Genomic DNA, 19,545 nt, shown 5'->3' with positions numbered 1-19,545 from the left:
GCTTTAGAGAAGGCATGCAGACCTTTTCTTATGAAGGACCTAGATTTCTTTTTGTTCAATTTACTGTTTCTATCTAATTTGTGAGTACAATAGGGTACACCATAATTTCATTCGCTCAATTTACAGTGTTGACAAAATATTTTAAAATGAAAATTAGATTTTTTATTTTTTTATTTTTTTTTTTACAAATTTTACTGCTTTAGTGTTGTCAGATGTTTTATTAATCTCCTGAACTTCAATGACTTTTGGTCATATTTCACACAGCCTTTTGTTAAGAAATAAATCAAGTTTATCAACGTTAACAGATTTTCAAAATAGATTAATTAAGATCTTGGGAATTATATTTTCATATCTTAGCCACTTTCTTGGCTAAGATATTACATTGTGGCACAGTGTAAGGAAAAAGCATTGTACATTACCAAATTCCTCCTGAATCATTGATCCAATTATTTTACTGAAGGCAGAGCTTTTATAGGTAAAATTATAAGTAATCCCACTCCCTTAGATAATTCAGGCTAATTTCTGTCAACATGAGATGCATTTACAATCATGGTTGTGTTCACCTTTTTTCTTTGGACAGTCTTTTCTCAAAACATCGTAGATGGTATAAAGGGGTCTTCCTCAGAGAGAATAACTTTATAAAAATTTTTTCAGGTGGGTACTTTTGTGCGCAAATTCACAGATATCCAAAACATCCTCCTTCTTCATGCTTTCTTTCTTCACAGCAGTTAAACCTCTCTACTGAATTTCTGCACAAATCAATGAGTTGTTTTGTGAGATGCAATCTTATGAACAGCAACACCCTTGACCCTAAACCTTTTGGCAGCTATTTCTTTGGAGGGAGCCATATAAGTGACAAAAAGTATTCAGCTCTGCATTTAATTGCATTTAATCTGGTCATTTTTTATGGTAACCTAGACTCACTTCAAACTGCCACCATAAAAACCAAAGCTAAAAAGTGTCTAAATAACTGTATTCCTGTTTCTGTTTCTAGCTTTTGGATATCTAGAAACAAGATTGAAGAATGCTCAAAGCCAATGTTTTTTATTTAAAGAGAAATATGCTTCATTACAGATTGCACATTTATAAAAGTCACAGATTTTAAATTTTATTGATACACATACACATACACAGAATTGCACTACTGCTAACTGACCATGGTGAAAAAACACCCAGAAAAGATGTAGCTACAGAGTATCAGTGGCTCCCGGAGCTCCCAGTGCCAGAAACCTGTTAAGCTTAAAGTCAAAATCTTTGGGACGTTCACTGGGAGGTTTATAGGCTCCTGTCATTGCTGAACTGAGGTAGGTTATGAGCTCACAGTTTTCTAGAAATGATGCAAGTTTTTTCTTGTACTTCTGACGAAGACAGCCACTGGACTTGCGATTGAAAGCTTGTGAAACACAACAACAATAAAAAAAAGCACTTACAATCTTTGTCATCATAAAACTTGATTAATGGTTTAGTTTAAGTACATGTACCCTTGACAGTCTGCTCACCTTTCAAATAGAAGGCCACATACACAAGAGCTGATCTTTTTACACTGACAAAAGGGTACTTTGGTTTGAGAGACCCAACAGCTGTCATGGCTTTGATCACCGCTTCTGCCACTCCCTAAAGAAACAAACAAGTTCAACTCAAACCTTAGTCAGAACAACAAAAACACTCATAAAATGCATGCAATGAAAATTTTAACGTTAAAAAGACATAAATCAGGGGGGCAGTGTGTCTGACCTGTTCCAGGTAGCCCAGTGTTGGAAGGGATGTGAGGGGAACAGGCTCATCAAGAGGAGGAATCTTGCAGGGCAGCTTTTGGTCACAGTAGATTTCAGGCATCCTTTGGTAACATATACCAAGGCAAAATGTTTAATTCCATTGTCATTTAGTTTATAAAGAAAACAAAAACAGTAACTGTTATTTTCAGAGAAGAACAGAAATACAGTGATGTAAAAACATGTTTACCCTGTTACAGAATTTCTCCTGTTTTTGCCCTCTTGACACACTTGGATATTTTTTATCATCAAATAAAATTTCAGATCAAACAAAGATAACCCGAGTAAATACAATAAGCAGTTTTCAAAAAGAAAAACAACTACTGCCTAAACCTAATAACTATTTGTGCCACTCTTTGGTCAGAAAGTATTTTGAGATTTATTTTAATTCCGCCAATCTGGAGGTTTCTCAAGCATGGCCAGCCCTATCAACTGGATTTCAGTCCAGACTTTGACTAGGATAATCCATACTCTTGGGTTTGCTTTGTTTTTGTAGCCAGTCAGAGTTGGTGCTCTTTAGATCATTGTCATTATGATTCCTTGAGATTTTCCATAAGGATTGAAGAATTTTCCAGAAAAACAGTTTTTTTGTAATGGTTTCTAATGGTTTTGTAAAAGGGCATTTCTTTCATAAGATTATTTAAAATTTCTTCTTTTGTCTATTTAATAAACAGAAAATTCTTACACAGATTTGTGGTTGCCTTTTAGGGTGAGCTTTGGTTTTGGGACTCTCCCATGGATTAAATTTTTGCAGCTTCTTTCTAATAATTGAATAATGGATATTGACTTAAACTAGGTTATGTTAGGCCTGCAGTGGTTTGGATTTTGTTTGGGTTTCCTGGGAAGATTCACTACTTTTTCATGTTTTCTGCATTTGTGGATGTCTATCACTGGCCTTAGAATGAGTTAGATACTCCCAAAACGTTAGAAATGGTTTGTTAGCCCTTTCAGACTGACTATTGTCAAAGACTTTGTTTCTCATTTGTTCTTAAATTTCTTTAAATCAGTGCATGCAATGTTGCTTTGTGAATTCTTCTAGGCCACAGCTTGTCAGATAGGTTTAATTTTAGTGATCCTTCAACATTTGCAGCACAATGTTGCATATTTTCTGTAAAGATGTTGATAGTGTCATCTGTAACTCTTATAAGAACATTTAATTTCCCTTTGAGATCAATAAAATATTTTTGAATTGAATACAAAAACTGGTCCGGCACCAATTAAGGACGGATATGGATACTAAAATTCTATTTAGATTTCAGAATTATTCATGACTAAAAAGGGGATGATTGGGATGGGATTTGCTTTTTCACAATGGGCCAGGTTAGTTTGGGTAGTTATTTTCCATGATGAACTAAATCACCATTAAAAACTTCTTTTCATATTTACTCAACTTACATTAACCTGATATTAAAAAATTAGTTTATCAGAAATAATTCAGAGGGAGTACATGTAAAAAATAAAAGAGCAATGAGAGCATAATATAGCAAAAAGTTGTTTTGCATCGTCTACCTCATGAACTTCTCCTGCTTCTCTTTTGTCTCAAAAATGTAAAGTTTTTTCTTGTATTCCACTGCATATTCCATCGTTCCTCGAACCAGTGCTTCATACCTACAAAAAATAATGTTTAGACATATTCAAAAGATATGACAAAGCAGCTACTTTTTTATGTATGATGAATTATAATTTTTGCCAGGAATGCATACCTCTGGTTTCCATCCTTGTAAGTGACAGGACAGAATCCCTTCAATTCAACCTGCTGTGGGAATTTATTTTTCACCTGCAACTCTGTCAACTTTCTTGGCAGTAGGTGGGGCTCAGGGAGGTTGTATGGACAACAAGGCGCCAAAAACGTATCAGGATTTGACAGGAATATCTGTTGTCAAAAGAATGCAATGCAATTGTTATCTTTCTTAAGCACAATTTTAGCCGTACATTCAATTAAATACAGGAAACGTGTGTAAAAGAGAGTATTACTATATGCAAGTAATCATATTGTGTAAATGTCATACACTGACCTCCAGATGGTTTCCGCCACATAGGCGATAATAAAACTTTTTGTACTCAGCAGCATGAGTCAGGTCTGCAGTTTCTGAGCAATCCACCAGGTGATAGTATAGAGCAAGGCAGACAGGACAGTAATGGCCAAACTCTCCAAGGCGACTGTTAAGCTCATTGGGTGTGATGCACAGCCTGTTTATGCAGGCAGCTTTCCCTGTTTAGAAATAGTGCTTGGAATTGAAGGGTTGCACATAAAAAGTTTTAGCAAGTTTTTATTCTTTTCACAGTTTTTCCAGCACTTACCACTTTGTCTCCTCTTCAGGTAGGAATGCAGACATTTCATACTGATGTTGACTTGTTGTAAAATATTTTTCCATATCCACCATTTGTTTTTAGAGCCATTGAGCGTGAACCAGTTCTGATGCTGTTCTTGGAAGAATGGCCTAACATCTTCAACCTCTTTCTTGTAAGAAGAATCCCAACTATGCAGGATCTCAGAGCTGTCATGTAACAGGTAAGGCCTAAAATGATGAAAAAAAAGCATGGGTAGAGTTTGTATTGGTTTTCATTTTCTTGCTTCAACCAGCTATCAGACTTGTAGTATTTAAGGAAACTACTGCTTTTAATAAAGGCTGTTTTACTTGTCGGGGTTCAGCTTGTCAGAAAGGCCTCTCAGAAGGACCTCTACGGTACTGATTTGGAGCTCAAATACTAGCATGGGTATGATGTTCTGAGACTCCATGAGTTCTGTCTGCGTAAGGGTCATTGGAAAACCATCCAGTACATACCTGAAACATAAATTAAACCAGACATTTGTTTTTACAGTCACATAACTAGAAATTGCGCAGTTTTTTTCTTGCATCAAAAAAGGTAATTTTCTTGTTCAAACTTTAAACGACAGAATTAAAAAAAATAGAAAAAACTCTTAGACTTACGGGGCCTTCTAAAGTTATCAATAACACTTGACTTGTTTCAAAATTCATGTTACTACCACAAATTTGGGACTTTGTTTGTAAGACAGGCAAAAAGTAGAGAATAATTGTGTAGTAAAAGGAAAATGACACGTTCTTTTTTTTCTTTTCACTTTTCTTCAAATAAAACTGGGAAAACTGTGACATTATTTTGTATTCAGTTCCCTTTGCTCTGGTATCACATTAAAATGCAGTGTAACCTGTTACCTTCAGAAGTCACCTAATTAGTGAATATTTCTGCTATTAGTCTAATGCCAGGTTAAAGATAGATTTTCTGTGAAGGCTTCATAGGTTTGTTGACAACATTAGAGAGCAAACAGCATCATGAAGACCAAGGCAAAGAAGTCAGAGACAAAGCTGTGTGGAAGTTTAAAGTAGGATCAAATCATTAAATAAATTACATGCTTTTGAACATCTCACAGAAGCAAAGTTCCATTCAGCCATCTACCTAGAACAATTGGCCAGGTAAGGAGAGCATTCATCAGAGAAGCAGCAAAGATGCCCATGGTAACTCACACCATGGAGTGCAACAGAGATCCACATCTCAAATTGGAATATTTGTGGACAGAAAAACTTTACATTGTTCACTCCATATCCATAATCTGTCCGTCATGGAACAATAGTTAGGAGAAAGCCATTATTGAAAGAAATCCAAAAGCAGTTGTCTTATTACACAATATAAAGACTGCACAAAATAATTAGCACTGATGGGAAGATATATGGAGCAGAGAAAGTGTAGCATTGGATGAAAATCCCATGGAGTCTGCAAAGTCTTAAGAGCAGAGTAAAGGTTCACATTCCTGTAGTGGTGAGACTAAACATAATGCTAGAGCTAAAATAGAATGATGTAGATCAAAACATATGCATATGTGTCAAAATGGCCTAGTTAAAGTCTAGATTTAAAATTAACAGAGAACCTGTGACAAGACTTAAATTTTTTTGCAGAAGCTCTAGATCCTTTCTGGGTGAGCTTAAGCAATGTTGCAAGAAAGAGTGAGCAGAAATTCAGCACCTAAATGCACAAAACTGGTAGAGACATACCTCAAAAGAGTTGTACATGCAAACTGCAGTAAAAGGTGGCTCTACAAAGTGTTAATTAAAATGGAATAAAATCTGATACACGCAACCCTTTTTGAGGATGAGGGGATATGTGCATCCTTTTTCTCTCAATTTATAATTTATAAAAAATTGTTTCTGTGCTTCTGTGTTGGTCTTTCACATGAAATTCTATTAAAATATGCAGATATCTGTAGCTGAAATGCAACAAATTAAAAAAAACTGCAAATTATATAGATGCCAAGGTACTGTCATTTCAAAAAATATTGTACAACATAAATAAAAAAAACATATCTTACCCTCGAATGCTACATACAGAGCTAAGGAGTGCCACTTCCAGACACTGAATAGCCAGTTCATCAGGCACAACAAGGCCCTCTGTGAGATACTTTTTCATCTCCGCAGCCAGGTTGGTGTGCGCCTTGTAGTTCAACACCAGACGCATTGCTGCCCCAATGGAAAGCCGAGCTAAACCATATTTCTTGGCAAACATTTGTGCCACTACAGAAATAAATGATTAACAAAATTAAAAAGTCATTTGATGCTTTCTTGACAATCGAGAATCATCTGCAGCTGCCTTGAGACTTACCAGTGGTTTTTCCAGCTTTAGGAGGTCCAGTCACTGCTATTTTTATAGGGAGGGGAGTGGTGGGCTTTGGCTGTTTAAGGTATTTTAAGGGGTTCAGTGTGAACTTGATGCGGTTTTCCTTGGTTCGAAAAAAGTAAATAAACGGACCGAGGATGAGGGAATATGCGGAATTTAGAGGCCAGTGGATTGGATGAATTATGTCCTCATTGTATTGCTGGGTAGTATATGAAAAAAAAAAATCAACACATGCAATCAGTTTCCAAACTCAAAATAGAAATAAATATAAATGAACGTCAAATAATTTTTAAAATCTCTAGAAACACAGCTGTTGCTTCTCAATTTCCTTAATTATACTAACCTGTACAGGGTCTGCACAGCCAAAGGCACTGTTAATCTTATAGGAGTGGAGTAGAAGACTTTGTGCAAGTCTGTATGAGACGGGCTGACATGATAGGAAAAGTGACTCCCTGTTTGTTAACATGGGCTTGATTTTGTGGAGCAGGCGATCCTGGATTTTTCCTAACTTTTGAGATGCATTGAATTCCAGCTTGGGTATGTCATTTTCACTGAGGAGTTCCTGAGATTACAACAACACATGTAAACTCAGAAGACCATTAACAAATGCAAGGATGTTAGGATCTTCACATTAACAAGAAAAGAGAGGTGGAGAAGACATGCTCAGAAGTCATACACTCTCCAGCGTGGTTATTAGACTTCCACTTCTTAGCTTTTAAAAGTTTTCTGTATTCATACCATCACAGTCGTAAGGTTTGCAGAATCTTTTTCAAAGCGATCTTCTATTTCCTCCTCAATCCATTCAGTCGCTGCCTCTTCAGTCTCCTGTTCCTCTATGTCCTCACTGAAGCCTGTTTCAGGAAATTCCATCTCCAATATAGTATCTATCTCTTCCATGTTGTAGGAATCCTCTACTTCTTCCTCATTTTCTTTAACCTGGTGCCTAAACTATTTGTTTAAATGTATAAAATTAAAGAACATTTAAAATCCAACGTGAGATAACAAGGTATTGATGAGTTTGCTTACGGTAAATCTGGACTCATCAGCCTCTTGCAATTCTATGAGTTCAGCCCTTCTCTTGGTGATCATTTCTTCCTAGATCAAAGCAGTAAAAACAGATGATTTAGATACTAGTAAAGGAAATAACATAAATAATTAGTAATAGAAATGATTAAAAATTAATCTGTCAACACACACAAACACAAAAGAAATCACATTCATACTCGATTATTTTGCCGCAGATGTCGCAGAAGCTTTATCTGTTCTTCATGCTTGTTGTAGAGGATGCGCCACTTCTCAAGGTAGCCTGGCAACAGGCGACTTTGGACATCTGTTGCTTCAACTTCCATGATAACAATAACATCAGGGAATAGCTGTCGTTCCAACATGAACTCCACCTGCTCAGGATCATGGGGGAAACCCTCCAAGATGAAGCCTCTAGACCTAGAAAGTACATAGTAGTATATGAAAAAAAATCAAGAAAAAGTGTTTACTATAACCAAAACTACTAAAGATGTAGTAGTTTTGGTGCCTGGTGTTATAAACATTAACTACATTTGAATTCAAAACAAGATTCTGAGCATAATGTTAATTAATGCGGACAGGGCCTAACATAATTCCCCGAAGACAAGTAGGGCAGCTGAAAATCCAGACCCACACGCTTGGCTGTCATCTGTCTTGCATGGCACCCAACCCCGATGTTCCTGAGTGAAAGAGGTGAAGGGGGCTTCCAGATATGTCTTCAGGCTGTTTCCAGCCAATCTCCAGGTTCAAGACTTGACAACTGTATGACAGCAAGCTATATAATAATCCAAAATAAACTGTTGTTGTCCAATGGTGTTTAATAAAATGGATATATGGATTTATGGATGGGTGGACAAAAAAACAGCTTTAGGGTAGTAAAAAACTATTCTAGTCAAGTACATCCTAAAATGAATAATGTCTGGTAATAATTACTTGTATGGTTCTTCTTGAAAGTAACGTAAAAGAATCATATCCAAAACATGAGGAGTCATTGGCTCTCCATCGGCTAGGTAGGCTTTGATGACTAATTCATTTTCAGTCAAAAACACCTCCTGTTGTGATTACAAAAACACAGAAGTTCTTTTCAAATATTTTAACATGACAACAAAATTTCTGCTTTTAAAACTTAGAGAAAAAAGTTTTCTTTTTTCTCTAAGTTTTTTTAGCAAAAAAAAAATAAATAAATGAACCAAACCTTATCAATGTTCATGTTGCCAGATGTATTTTCTGTTTCCTCTGTTTCCTCTTCCTCTCCCTTTTCTGCTCTTATTTGGGCCTCCACATACTCAGTATCACTCTTTAGGTACACGGCCTCATCAGAACAGGGAACTGACTTATTTGTCTTGGCCATAATTTTCATTTGCAGTTCTTCTCTGAACTGAATATGGAAAAGCCCAAGTTTCTTTGCAAGCCATTCACCATTAGTTGTTTTGCCTGACCCTCTAGCACCAAGCATAAAGATTCGCAAGGCAGGAGGCTTGCATAGGAGGAAAGTAGAAACATGTAAGTGATTCTATCTTATTCTGAAAAAAAATATACTTCTTTATTCTCATTTTTGCTGCTTTACCTTAAGGAGCTCTCCTTGTGTAACAAATTGGTCAGGATTTTCAATGAAGGAGTCTCTGGCCTCTATAGTGGAGAAGTAATAAGTCCGTTCACGGTACTTGGATGAGATTCTGTCAGCCACTGGCCACAGGACATTGTTGTTTTTGAAGGCAACAGGGCAGAAATGCTTGGTGTCGCCTAACAACCTCTTGCTTGTTGGTTCAAACTGTAACATTGGTTGAACAAAGATGATGTTAAAGATTATTAAAAACTATATTTATCTACAAAATAAAAGATCTACGTAGTAAACTTTTAAGGTTTAAATAGATTTGTAATATCAATTTTAAATAAAAAACATTTGTCAGTACATCCTCGTCCTCGTCTTCTTCGTCTTCTGTTTCGTCAGTATCTTCGTCTTCATTTTCAAGTGCTGTTAAGGCCTCTTGATCTTCTTCCTCCTCATTTAGGTCGAGTGAAGAAAACTCCCAAGCCACATATTGAAATGGTTCTAGAGGTGATGGAAATAAAGATGAAAAGACTTTACCTTCTCACAAATTTTCTCTCTTTTTGTGCTTTGTCACACTTAAATATTTGAGAGCATAATAAATATCAATATCAGACAAAGATAATCTTTGAGTAAATACAAAATGCAGTTTTCAACTGTTTTGTTTATTAGGGCAAAAGGCTTTCCAACCCAACCTGGCTCTGTGTGAAATAGTGATTACCTGCCATGTTTAATCCAGACTAAATTTAGATTATCCATATTTTCTTTATAGCGTTGTCCAAATTTATTCAAACTGGATTAATGCCAGTTTGAATAAATAAGATTGTATTATTGTTTTTATGTTTTTTGTGATGTATGTAACATGTCTTTCTTCTAAATGAGTCTCAAGAGATAAAGGATTTTATATAAATTGCACCTGTCTAAAAGCATGAAGTAGACTAAATATTCTAAAAAAAGCAACATAACATGCTTAAATTTAAATCAAGCTTGAAGATTTTGGCATAACCTTGAACAGGTTGTTCATGATCAAATTTTTTTTGCAAAATTCAAAAAGATATTTTAAAAGAATTCCTTGCCATTTTTTTCTAATAAAAGGTGGTAGTTGCTATCAACTATGATCGTTGAAAAGAAGGGATTATTTCTTTTTACACATGGTCAGGTTGTTTTGGAAAGATGTTTTCCCCGATAATAAAGGAAATCATAATAAAAAAAAAAAAAAAAAAAAAAACACTTTTTGAACATATGTAAGTTACTCTTTGAATATAGCATTTTTGGCAATTTGAAATATTTAAGTACCAAAAAGCCAAAAAGGCACTATAATTACCAATCAAACTTCAAAACCTTAGAAGTTTATTGTGAAGAATTGAAACAGGTTTGCACACTCACTTTCCATTTTTTTGACAATTTCTTGAAGCAAGTCGTCAGGGCTTTTACGCCCAATCTCAACATCGAAGTTTCTTACTGATATACTCGATTGCATATGATCCCACTCCGTCTCAAATATCTCAAGTTGCTCTCTATACTCTTTCATCTCTGGAATGCTGGTATAGTCCATTTCCATACCTCCTGGTAATTCTACTAATACAGAATAGGAGTAAAAGGAGAAAAGGATTCAAGTTTAAGTCTTTTATTGTTGGCGCGTCTATTCATTTTTGTTCAGACTGTTCCAATTAATTCAAATTATAACAATCGACTGCTTGGTTTATTTTATCTGTGTTTACTGGACAGGCAACATCAATATATTTAAGTTCTTTTGTTTATAAGAATTATTTTAGAAAATATGACACTACAAGTTCTAGAAGCACATGGAGACATAATACCCTCTTCCTCTTCGATAATCGTCATTAGGTCCGACAGTGTTTCTGACTCTTGCTCCTTTTCTTTGCTGAAGTGGGAAGAAATTTAGCACTGTATCAGATTTGTGGAAAAACACTTAAATACTCTAAACTGAAGAAGACTACTGAGTCTGAACTTACAAAATTGTCTCATTTCGCAGAAACGGTTGGTTCTGTAATCTTTTCTCGATGGCTTTGTCCACGCTTTCCTTATTCTTCTCATAAACTCTCTTCATAACTGTTTTGCACACAGATACAATAAAGTGGACACATTAAAGACACAATCTGAGGGGAAACTTGGAGAAAACAAATGCATAAATTATGCTCCCACTGTGATATTTATCAGTGTCTCTGAGACAGATGATTGTGTCTGGCAGGGTTCCGGCTTGCTGAATGACTTCCATTTCAGAAAGATTCTTGGGAAAGTTGTCAAGCACCCATCCTGTTTTGTCCTCAGAATTGGAGTTCATTCTCTCTATCTGTGACATTAACACTTTAATGCTAATATACTTCTAGGCAAAATTGACAACATAATAAAAATAATACTGTACAGCAATTAAGAAAAGCATACTCAGATTAAAAGAAAAGTGATGCATGAGTGGGTTAATTAAAAAACTGAAGATGTGTATTTTGTGAATTAAAAAACAACAAAAAAACTGTTTACAGAAAGAATATATATTGAATGCTTTGCCTGTGTGCATAGTAGATTTTCTATTTTCCATTGTACATGTTCAAGATTTTAAAATGTAACATTGATACCCTTATATTATCTTAATATTGCATACATGGAGAAAAATAATAGATAAGAACAAGAATGATAAACTAACAAAAAACAGGAAAACAAGCTCACTGCTAACATTGACCTAGAAACTTACCTCTTCTATTTGACTTTTCAGTGCATTAACATACATTTCAAAGGGCGGTATGGCCATTTGTTTGGCATTCTCAATGGCTTGATTCACCAGAGCAGTTACTTGTGGATTATCCATTGCCACTGAGAGCAGAATACAACATAAAATTACACATACACACCTACTATGTATGTGAACATGCATATACGTATATAAAATATATATTCCCTGTAGAAAATGACATATAACTTTATTTTGCAAATACATTTTTGAGATATTTATTTTAAAACAATCATAAAACCATGCATCATTTTTTACTTAATGATTTTGATTTTATTTGATTAAGTCTATTACAGAAACCAAAAATGCAGTGGCTGTAATGTGATAAACTGATAAAAAAATTAATGAGGTATGAATGTGTAAAGTCAAATGATTTTTAATTAACAAGATGAAAGCTCCATTTGTTCACATAAAAAATATAAGGGTTTAACATAAGATCAGTGATAGTTTGCATATATATCTACATAACACATAATGGATAATATTTTATGTGAAAATCTGAAATCTTAGAAGGGGCCCAACTTGCCTGAAATGTTTTCACCACCTTTCTTCTTCTTCCTGGTACTCTTTACAGTAGGTGTTGTGAGGTCTCTAATTTTTTCGAACCTCTCCTGGTCAGCCTTGGCTAAAAATGGCTTTATCAGCTCCTCTAAATCGAGCACCAAAGCACCGTAGTGCTGAGCTAGAAGGCTGCACATGGTGCTCTTTCCAGCCAGAGAAGAGCCAATAATGCAAACCTTGCAAGGAGGTCTTGGCATTGGAGGCAGTAGGTACCTGCGTGGATTTGTGATAAACTTCTGGTAGGCGTCCTGAGATGAAAGTATGTACAACTTGTCCTGAAAGCTGTACAATAGTTGAGCAGGGAAAGGTTTTTATCCAGTCATATTTGTGGTAGGCCAGTCAATTTAAGGAGAATAATTCATTAAAGAACACTCACCCCACACACAAATCTGTCACTCCTTCAATAATGTTGCCCTCCTTCAGAGCAACTGGACAAATTCTGCCCCAGCGGCTTCTTCTCCACCGAAAGCCAGGGGCCACAATTCTGATGGAGGTCATGAATCTTAAAAGGTTTTCCTATGAAAGAGAGAAATGCCTGCTAACACTGATTCATTCAAATTTGCAGAAGTTCAGTCAGAGAAGTAGTGTTTAAAGACTCCACCAACAAATTAGTAGGAGGTTTTATTCATTGATAAAAAATTAAGGAAAACTATGAGGATGGCCTTGCTGTGGTAATGGTGTCTGGTAGTTCTTCCTCAACATGTTGACTGAGCAGGACTGGAACAGAGACAAACTTTATAGCCATAGTTTCAAGACGAGCCATCACAGACTGTAAGGTAAAAAATAGAAATAAACTAAAGTCAGCCCACCAAAAGAAATCAGCTGCTGAACTTTTCTAAATGTACATGTTTAACTTTACCAAGTACAGTTCTTCAGGTGGATCGTTTCCATCTAGTTCCAAAAGGTAGATGGGGTTGTGGTCTGCAATAAAGTCCTGGAAAAATATCAAGTAACACCAAACATGGTATGTGTTCAAAGACGTTTTTATCACCCATGTTGGTTCTATTACTTTATATTTTACTTAATTTTTGCAAAACTTTGGCTATGTTGGTGCAAATGACAACAGTTTTGTCCAGGGTGCATATCTGTTGTGCTGAATTCTGATATATGGTTTTATTTTTTTATTTTTTATTTTTCTATATGCCCTTAATCTTTGCAAGGATTAAGCCTGCATGGAAAAATGGCCCACACAAGTAGTCAAAGGGCAGCGTGCACCTTGGACAGGTCATCAATGTATCACTGGTAAGATGTGGAAAGTAATTTCAATTTACACTTGGAAATAGGGATCGCATAAAAATCCACCTTTTGTGTGTTTTAACAGAAAAAAAGACTTTAATAAGTAAAACTTCAATTTATGTGGCTAAAAATTCAGAATATTTAGAAACACTTAAAACTTAAGTTGATAAGGATTTTCTTAAAATCTTTAGACGTAAAGAATATTTTTTGTGTCAATCTATAATGTTTTATTAAGGAACCGGGTTGAGCAATTTATGAATAACTGCAGAACAAAATAAAAAAATATCAAAATCCTTTTTGCTGCCAGTTTTGCTCTCCAAGACCTAAATACTAGCTTTTAGTGTGCTGCTAAAACTGGCATTTAGGAATTTACAAATTCTAAAAATTTATGATTTTACATGCATGGCAAATAGAAATCATAATTAGCCTTATTTGCCAAGATTGTACTTAAAACTAGTGTTAATATTTTCCTAAAAGAATAATCAAATCAGTATTGCTATTGCGATCTTTAAAATGGCATTCCTTGTGATCAGGGGACATAAGAGGAACAGAAAATATCTGCTGTTCAAAGCACACTTCTGTCTGAAATGAAAGAAAGTACAAGACTTTATGTCTGTACTGAATATTTTAGAAAATAAAAAAGCCATTCTAACTTGCCTCCAATTGTCTAAGCAGGATGTTCTTGTAAGTGTTGATTTTAGCAAAAATATTTTGGGGCAGGTTTTCTGGTAACCACACCATCTGTTCAAACATTTCCGCAGAGAGGGGTTCCTCCTCAGGCTGAAAGAAAAAAGGAATGTTGTGTATTAGAATATTGTAATTGAGCACATTTTTTTCAGAAGCTTGTTGTTGTCTTATTATCGTGTCTTATTTTATTTATTTTGCGCTAAAAATGATAAACCTGGTTGCAAATCCAAGATAAAAACCACCACCAACAACAAAATTAAGTGATTTATAATTTTATGAAACAGCAGCAGAAGTAGAAAATGCTTTTGTACACTAAGTACCTCCTCATAATCATTGTCAACATCGTCCATCTCCTGTTCCTTGTTCTTTCTGAGAAGCTCCTCTTCCTGTTGCCAAAGATTCATGTTGTGTAGCTGCCCAGTTTCTGGATGCTGCTTCAGACCAGACAACCTTTTGACCAGGTCAATGTCTGAACACTGTTACAAGACAGGACTTATTGTTTATAGATGATATCAGTAACTCCGAGGATCATTTTTAAGTTATATAAATTTTCTAAATATGTACTGTTATTACACTTCAATTATGTGAACTACAAATAAAGAAGTATAAAATAACTAAAGAACAAAATACAACTTTCAATTCTACAAATTTGACCTTGATGTTAATGATGAAATCTGGCTTTAGCTTGAGGTTTTTGATCAATTCAATCTGATCATGGATCTCTTGGGGATCTTCTGTTACATAAGGGAGGCAGCTCAGCAAATAGCCTGTACAGAGAAATGGAATGATCAAATATTGGCACAACATCCATGCTGTTTCAATAAAAATATTTTTTTTCTCATATATTCTGGTTGATAATTTTTGGACTTATTATCAAAAACAATGTTTGGTGTTTAAAGAGCATACAGTACTAAACCGTTTTAGTTTACTATTAGAGCAGTTTACCATAGTGCTGAACATCGGGCTTGTCAATTCTGTCAAGAATCATCTGCAGTACCACATCGTTTGAGACACTTTTCCCTTCGTGCAAGATGTTCAGAAGCTGGAATGGTTTAAAATTACAACATGGACATTATATTAGTTTTAAGATGTATATAACCACATTAATGAAAAATAATAGAAATAATCTCTCTTACCTCTATTCCTTCCTTAGTTTTGGTTTTAATGTATGTGTTGAGCATATCAGTAGCTGAAATGTTTTTTAAATAAGAAATGTATTAGGTGCCAGGCAGACAAGTATGGAAACAAAGTATCTGAGAAGAACATACAATCAATTAGAATACACCTCCAAGAGTCTGCAATGTTTCTGCCCAATGTTGATTTCCCAACACCCTGTCAAAAAAAGAAAAACAAAAACATTGAAAATGAGGTCAAGGATACGGAATGTCTTGGACTTTGTAATTTTATTAATTTTGAGTGGTATTTCTTCAAAGTTTAAATGTGATTTTCTGCAATAGCTCAAACTGATGCCTTATGCACATTGATAAGTTAGGTGGATTCTTACCATTATCAGCTGGAGTAGTCTATTTAACTTTTTTAAATGAGGAAAACACCATCCTTATTTCTCCCACATTTGTCTTCCTTGTTTTTAGTTTTCATACTTTTTATGAACAGATAAAACTACTTAATCCATGAATCAATAATGAATGAATGAATTAATTACATCAATATCAACATTATTAAGAGTGATATAACTTGCCGTTACAGAATTCTTGGAACTCTGTGGACATTTTAATCTGTTCTTTATATTTATGAAGTGTTATCTTTAAAAAGTAGACTACATCATTTCCAAAGGGTCCTTGCAGATAACTGTAACTGTCTCATAGAACTTACTGGTCTTCCAAATATAATGAAGCAGGTGGGTTTAGCAAGAAGACTCTCTCTCTCAGCTTCATCTTCTATTAGATTGTCCACCAAAGCGTCCATTTCGCTTGTCCAACGGAGAGACTTCCGGAACTTTTAAAATACTTTCAAAGAAGACCGTTTCTTTTTTTAACCCTATCAACTGTCACCCATTTAACCGTTTGTGCTTACTTTAGTCTTAAATCATCGAATAACTCCTTCTATGTGTATTAATTGTAGATGACGAATACTGTCGACGTTGCTTTTGGAGAAACAAAGCAGCTGTCTGTTGGTTGCCATAGAGACAAATTTAAACTCAACGCATAGAAGGGCACACTTTGCTGCATATTTTGCTAGCCTTTCGATATATATATATATATATATATATATATATATATATATATATATATATATATATATATATATATATATATATATATATATATATATATATATATATATATATATATATATATATATATATATAGATATAGATAGATATAGATATAGATATGAAAGTATAGAAATGAAAATGGGGAGTAAGTAGTTTCTCCACGCATTTTCGCTCCTTGGTACTTTTGACTTCGCCCTTTTAGTTTTTTTTTGACTTCGCAGGGCACCGTATCAGCTGATACGTGACATATGACTGTCACATGACTACAACGAATTAATTTAGCATTTTTCTGGTTTCTGACCGCTAAGGTTTACATAGATATATATGTTAAAAGTCCTTGCTAAAACATTTAAAACTGTAGTTTTAGCGTAAGTGCAAATAAGACTAATTCTCAATGGAAGCGATTGTTGTTTTTTGCAGCAAGCTAGCTAACTCATTGAGGAGTTATGTTAGCTAGTTTGGCAGATTCAATCAGATTGCCTATAAGACAACGATCTGAATTAGTTTCTTAATCAGTGTTTTGTTTTAGGCGTATTTTGTATGGTTTTGGACTTATATGTTTATTTTCGCTTTGCAACTCTTGTATTATCTCCTCTGTAGTTTGACTTTTTAAGGTCATAGGACCAAAAATGCCTCAAACAGCGGCTGTCATCAGTGGGATCCAGAGGACGGTTTTGTACGAAACAAGAGCAGTAAGTTTAAATGAACTATATAAATTGTGTCTGCTGCTAGTTCTATGTTGTCATGTTTATGAGGTTCAATTAGAGTCCAGTTCTAATGTCAACTGATTATAAAGTTACCTGTACTACCTGCTACCTGCCATCATGATGTTGATTTTTCTTGAGATTCCTCCTGAGCATGGATGTAGTGACAATCGAATCAATCATCATAGAGGTGCTTAATGCTCCCAACTCTCTGTTTGTTGAGAAATTGATTTATTATTTATAATGTTGATATTTGTCTGAAAATCGGCCAATGTACAGAATCAAACTGAAATACCCACCAAGCCTTGTGGTACTTTGCTTATGAAAGTAAAAATTCTTTAAGCCCAATTAAAAATATGACTGTTGATTTTACACTATAAAATGTATGTGTCATTAGGTAAGTTAATCTGCTGTAACTAATGGTAGGCTGCTGGATACATTCAGATTGAATACTGTATGATAAAGACAATAGTTAAAACTTGTAAAAAATTATCACTTAAAACTGCACTTGTGTAAACCACTGCATTGTTATCAGTTGATTGATATGAGTTTTAAAGGTCTTAAATTTTCTGGAGCAGTATGAAATATGATTTTTAGTACTTTCCGACTTTGAGAATGTCTATTGTTCCTTCCATCTCGCTGTTTCTGGTTTTTGTAGGTTTCATATTTAAAACCTCATCGGTGTATGGAAAATTTCCAATGAGTTCATCACGAACTTTTATATTTATTATGTAAGAATGAGTTGAAAATGCCTGAGAAGGGAAATCTTGATTTTGGAAAAATATGGAAATTTGTCATCAAAAATGTGTAGGAAACTTGAAACGTGGAGAGTGATAGGGACACATTGTTATGTTGTAACACCAGATGGCAGTAGATGTTTACTTTGAATACGTAAGTGTCACAATCTTCTAGGCTTAATCAAAAAGTACAACCTTTAGATAGTTTTAGGTAAATGGTGTGATTTTTCTTCCCCCCCATCATGTTGCTAGAAGGAAAGTAGATATTTTAATTAATTTGTATGTTTATCACTCATTCAAAAGTGGAACAGGACAGAATAGTTCTAATAGTTACAGAACGTACCAATACATGACGTTCTAATTTTGACACTTCTTACTGGCCTCTAAATCTTCAGCCATTTTGCCACTGAGTATGATGAGGATAACAACATGAAAGGAAGAGACATAAATGGAAGTTCTGATCAACATCTCATGGTGTAGATTTGTTATCAGATATCTGACATGTTCAAATTATTCAGTACTGGTTACTTTCTATTTTCCATATCAATATATTGCTTAATTACATTTAATGAAATGTAATTATATACAGTATATCAGGCCTTAATACGTTATATTGTGTGATGGACTGACTCCAACTATATGCTGGTTCATCATATTAATAAGTCAAAATGGCCAAATAAAGTGCAGTTAAAGGGAGGAATGCCATGTATTTCTATGAGCTGAATTTATAACCCTGCATGTCTTTTCTTTGAATTTTATAAATGAATTTATGATGTGGTAGAATAAAATAAATATACATACTGATTAATTGAATACGTATGTTTTCTTACGCATAAGAAAACTTTTTTTATTGAGTTCTGTTTTTTTTTAAACTGTGTGTTTGTCTTCAGTGTGCACTTAGAAGAGTCTGCTCATTAATGATTTTTTTTTTCTTACCAGAGATACTTTTTGGTTGGCAGCAACCATGCACAGACCAAACACAGAGTCCTGAAGATTGACCGCACCGAACCAAAGGATCTGGTGATAATTGACGATAAGGTAAACTGTGACTTTTCATCAGACCCAGTATCATGTCAATGTATATGCGTATGCAATACAGCACTGTGGACCTCTGGTGACTTTGTTCAATCACTGAGCATGTCACAAATGTAACATCGACGAGTACTTCCTATTTGGTTGCCTGCTGCTCATTTCTAGAATGTATGAGCTGGTTGTTGACAAGACTTTGGTCATGTTTTTGTTTACTATGATGTGTGCGTTATCATAATACAGCCATGACTAAAGATGTATCATCTCATGCTTTCAGTTTTGAATACTCAAAAACTGTGACAATGTTGCCACTGGTTGCAGAATCTCATCTTGAAATCTCTCTATATTGAGTTTGCCTCCAATGATGACAAACCTTATTTCTCCAGTAAGACAGATGCCGCCTCATACCATCACACATGATCACTGTAGCCACGTCCAGGCTTGCAGGTGCTGCTATTCAGACTCCAATCAATCACCTGACTGTCAACACCAGTATGAGTGTTGACAAGAAAACTTGTTTTGAACCAGAAGTTCAAAACAAGTCAAAAAACAAAATAAGTAGAGACAACTAGGGATTTTTTTTTGTGGACAACCTATGTACCGGTACTCAACTCTGCTACTAAACTCACAGAAACA

General features: G+C 34.9%; 2 protein-coding genes across 3 annotated transcripts in view; one reads left to right on the top strand and one right to left on the bottom strand.

The window, feature by feature from the left end:
• Nucleotides 1-1,025: 1,025 nt before the first annotated feature.
• On the bottom strand, nucleotides 1,026-16,318 carry ak9 (adenylate kinase 9). 2 transcript variants are annotated; one of them, XM_014472705.2, is made up of 34 exons: nucleotides 16,037-16,318; nucleotides 15,472-15,535; nucleotides 15,340-15,392; nucleotides 15,149-15,245; nucleotides 14,858-14,970; nucleotides 14,524-14,679; nucleotides 14,174-14,296; nucleotides 13,140-13,214; nucleotides 12,948-13,049; nucleotides 12,657-12,796; nucleotides 12,246-12,562; nucleotides 11,684-11,802; nucleotides 11,140-11,287; nucleotides 10,950-11,046; nucleotides 10,794-10,858; nucleotides 10,360-10,548; nucleotides 9,338-9,477; nucleotides 8,992-9,195; nucleotides 8,620-8,901; nucleotides 8,358-8,476; nucleotides 7,625-7,844; nucleotides 7,428-7,496; nucleotides 7,140-7,349; nucleotides 6,745-6,963; nucleotides 6,387-6,600; nucleotides 6,097-6,298; nucleotides 4,412-4,558; nucleotides 4,074-4,291; nucleotides 3,788-3,984; nucleotides 3,476-3,645; nucleotides 3,282-3,380; nucleotides 1,735-1,837; nucleotides 1,500-1,614; nucleotides 1,026-1,393 (listed from the first exon to the last, which is right to left on the bottom strand). In XM_014472705.2, the coding sequence occupies exons 1-34, from the start codon at nucleotides 16,127-16,129 to the stop codon at nucleotides 1,188-1,190; spliced, it is 5,085 nt and encodes a 1,694-aa protein (XP_014328191.1). In that variant the 5' UTR covers nucleotides 16,130-16,318; the 3' UTR covers nucleotides 1,026-1,187. The 2 variants fall into 2 exon arrangements, with proteins under 2 accessions (XP_014328191.1, XP_023203127.1); XM_023347359.1 differs by lacking the exons at nucleotides 12,948-13,049; nucleotides 13,140-13,214; nucleotides 14,174-14,296; ... (4 more) ...; nucleotides 15,472-15,535; nucleotides 16,037-16,318 and having other exon boundaries at nucleotides 10,360-10,551; nucleotides 12,657-12,922.
• A 364-nt stretch (nucleotides 16,319-16,682) lies between these two features.
• Nucleotides 16,683-19,545, top strand: part of fig4 (FIG4 phosphoinositide 5-phosphatase) — a 44,990-nt gene continuing 42,127 nt past the window's right edge. Inside the window, exons 1-2 of the mRNA XM_023348115.1 lie at nucleotides 16,683-17,131; nucleotides 18,820-18,918. Of these exons, the coding sequence (XP_023203883.1) occupies nucleotides 17,069-17,131; nucleotides 18,820-18,918 (162 nt within the window). The 5' untranslated portion in view covers nucleotides 16,683-17,068. The remainder of the gene's footprint in view (nucleotides 17,132-18,819; nucleotides 18,919-19,545) is intronic.

This window comes from Xiphophorus maculatus, chromosome 15 (assembly GCF_002775205.1).
Source record: "Xiphophorus maculatus strain JP 163 A chromosome 15, X_maculatus-5.0-male, whole genome shotgun sequence".
NCBI classification, from domain to species: domain Eukaryota; kingdom Metazoa; phylum Chordata; class Actinopteri; order Cyprinodontiformes; family Poeciliidae; genus Xiphophorus; species Xiphophorus maculatus.
Note: the sequence above shows the minus strand (reverse complement) of the source record. Positions and strands in the feature narration are given on the sequence as shown.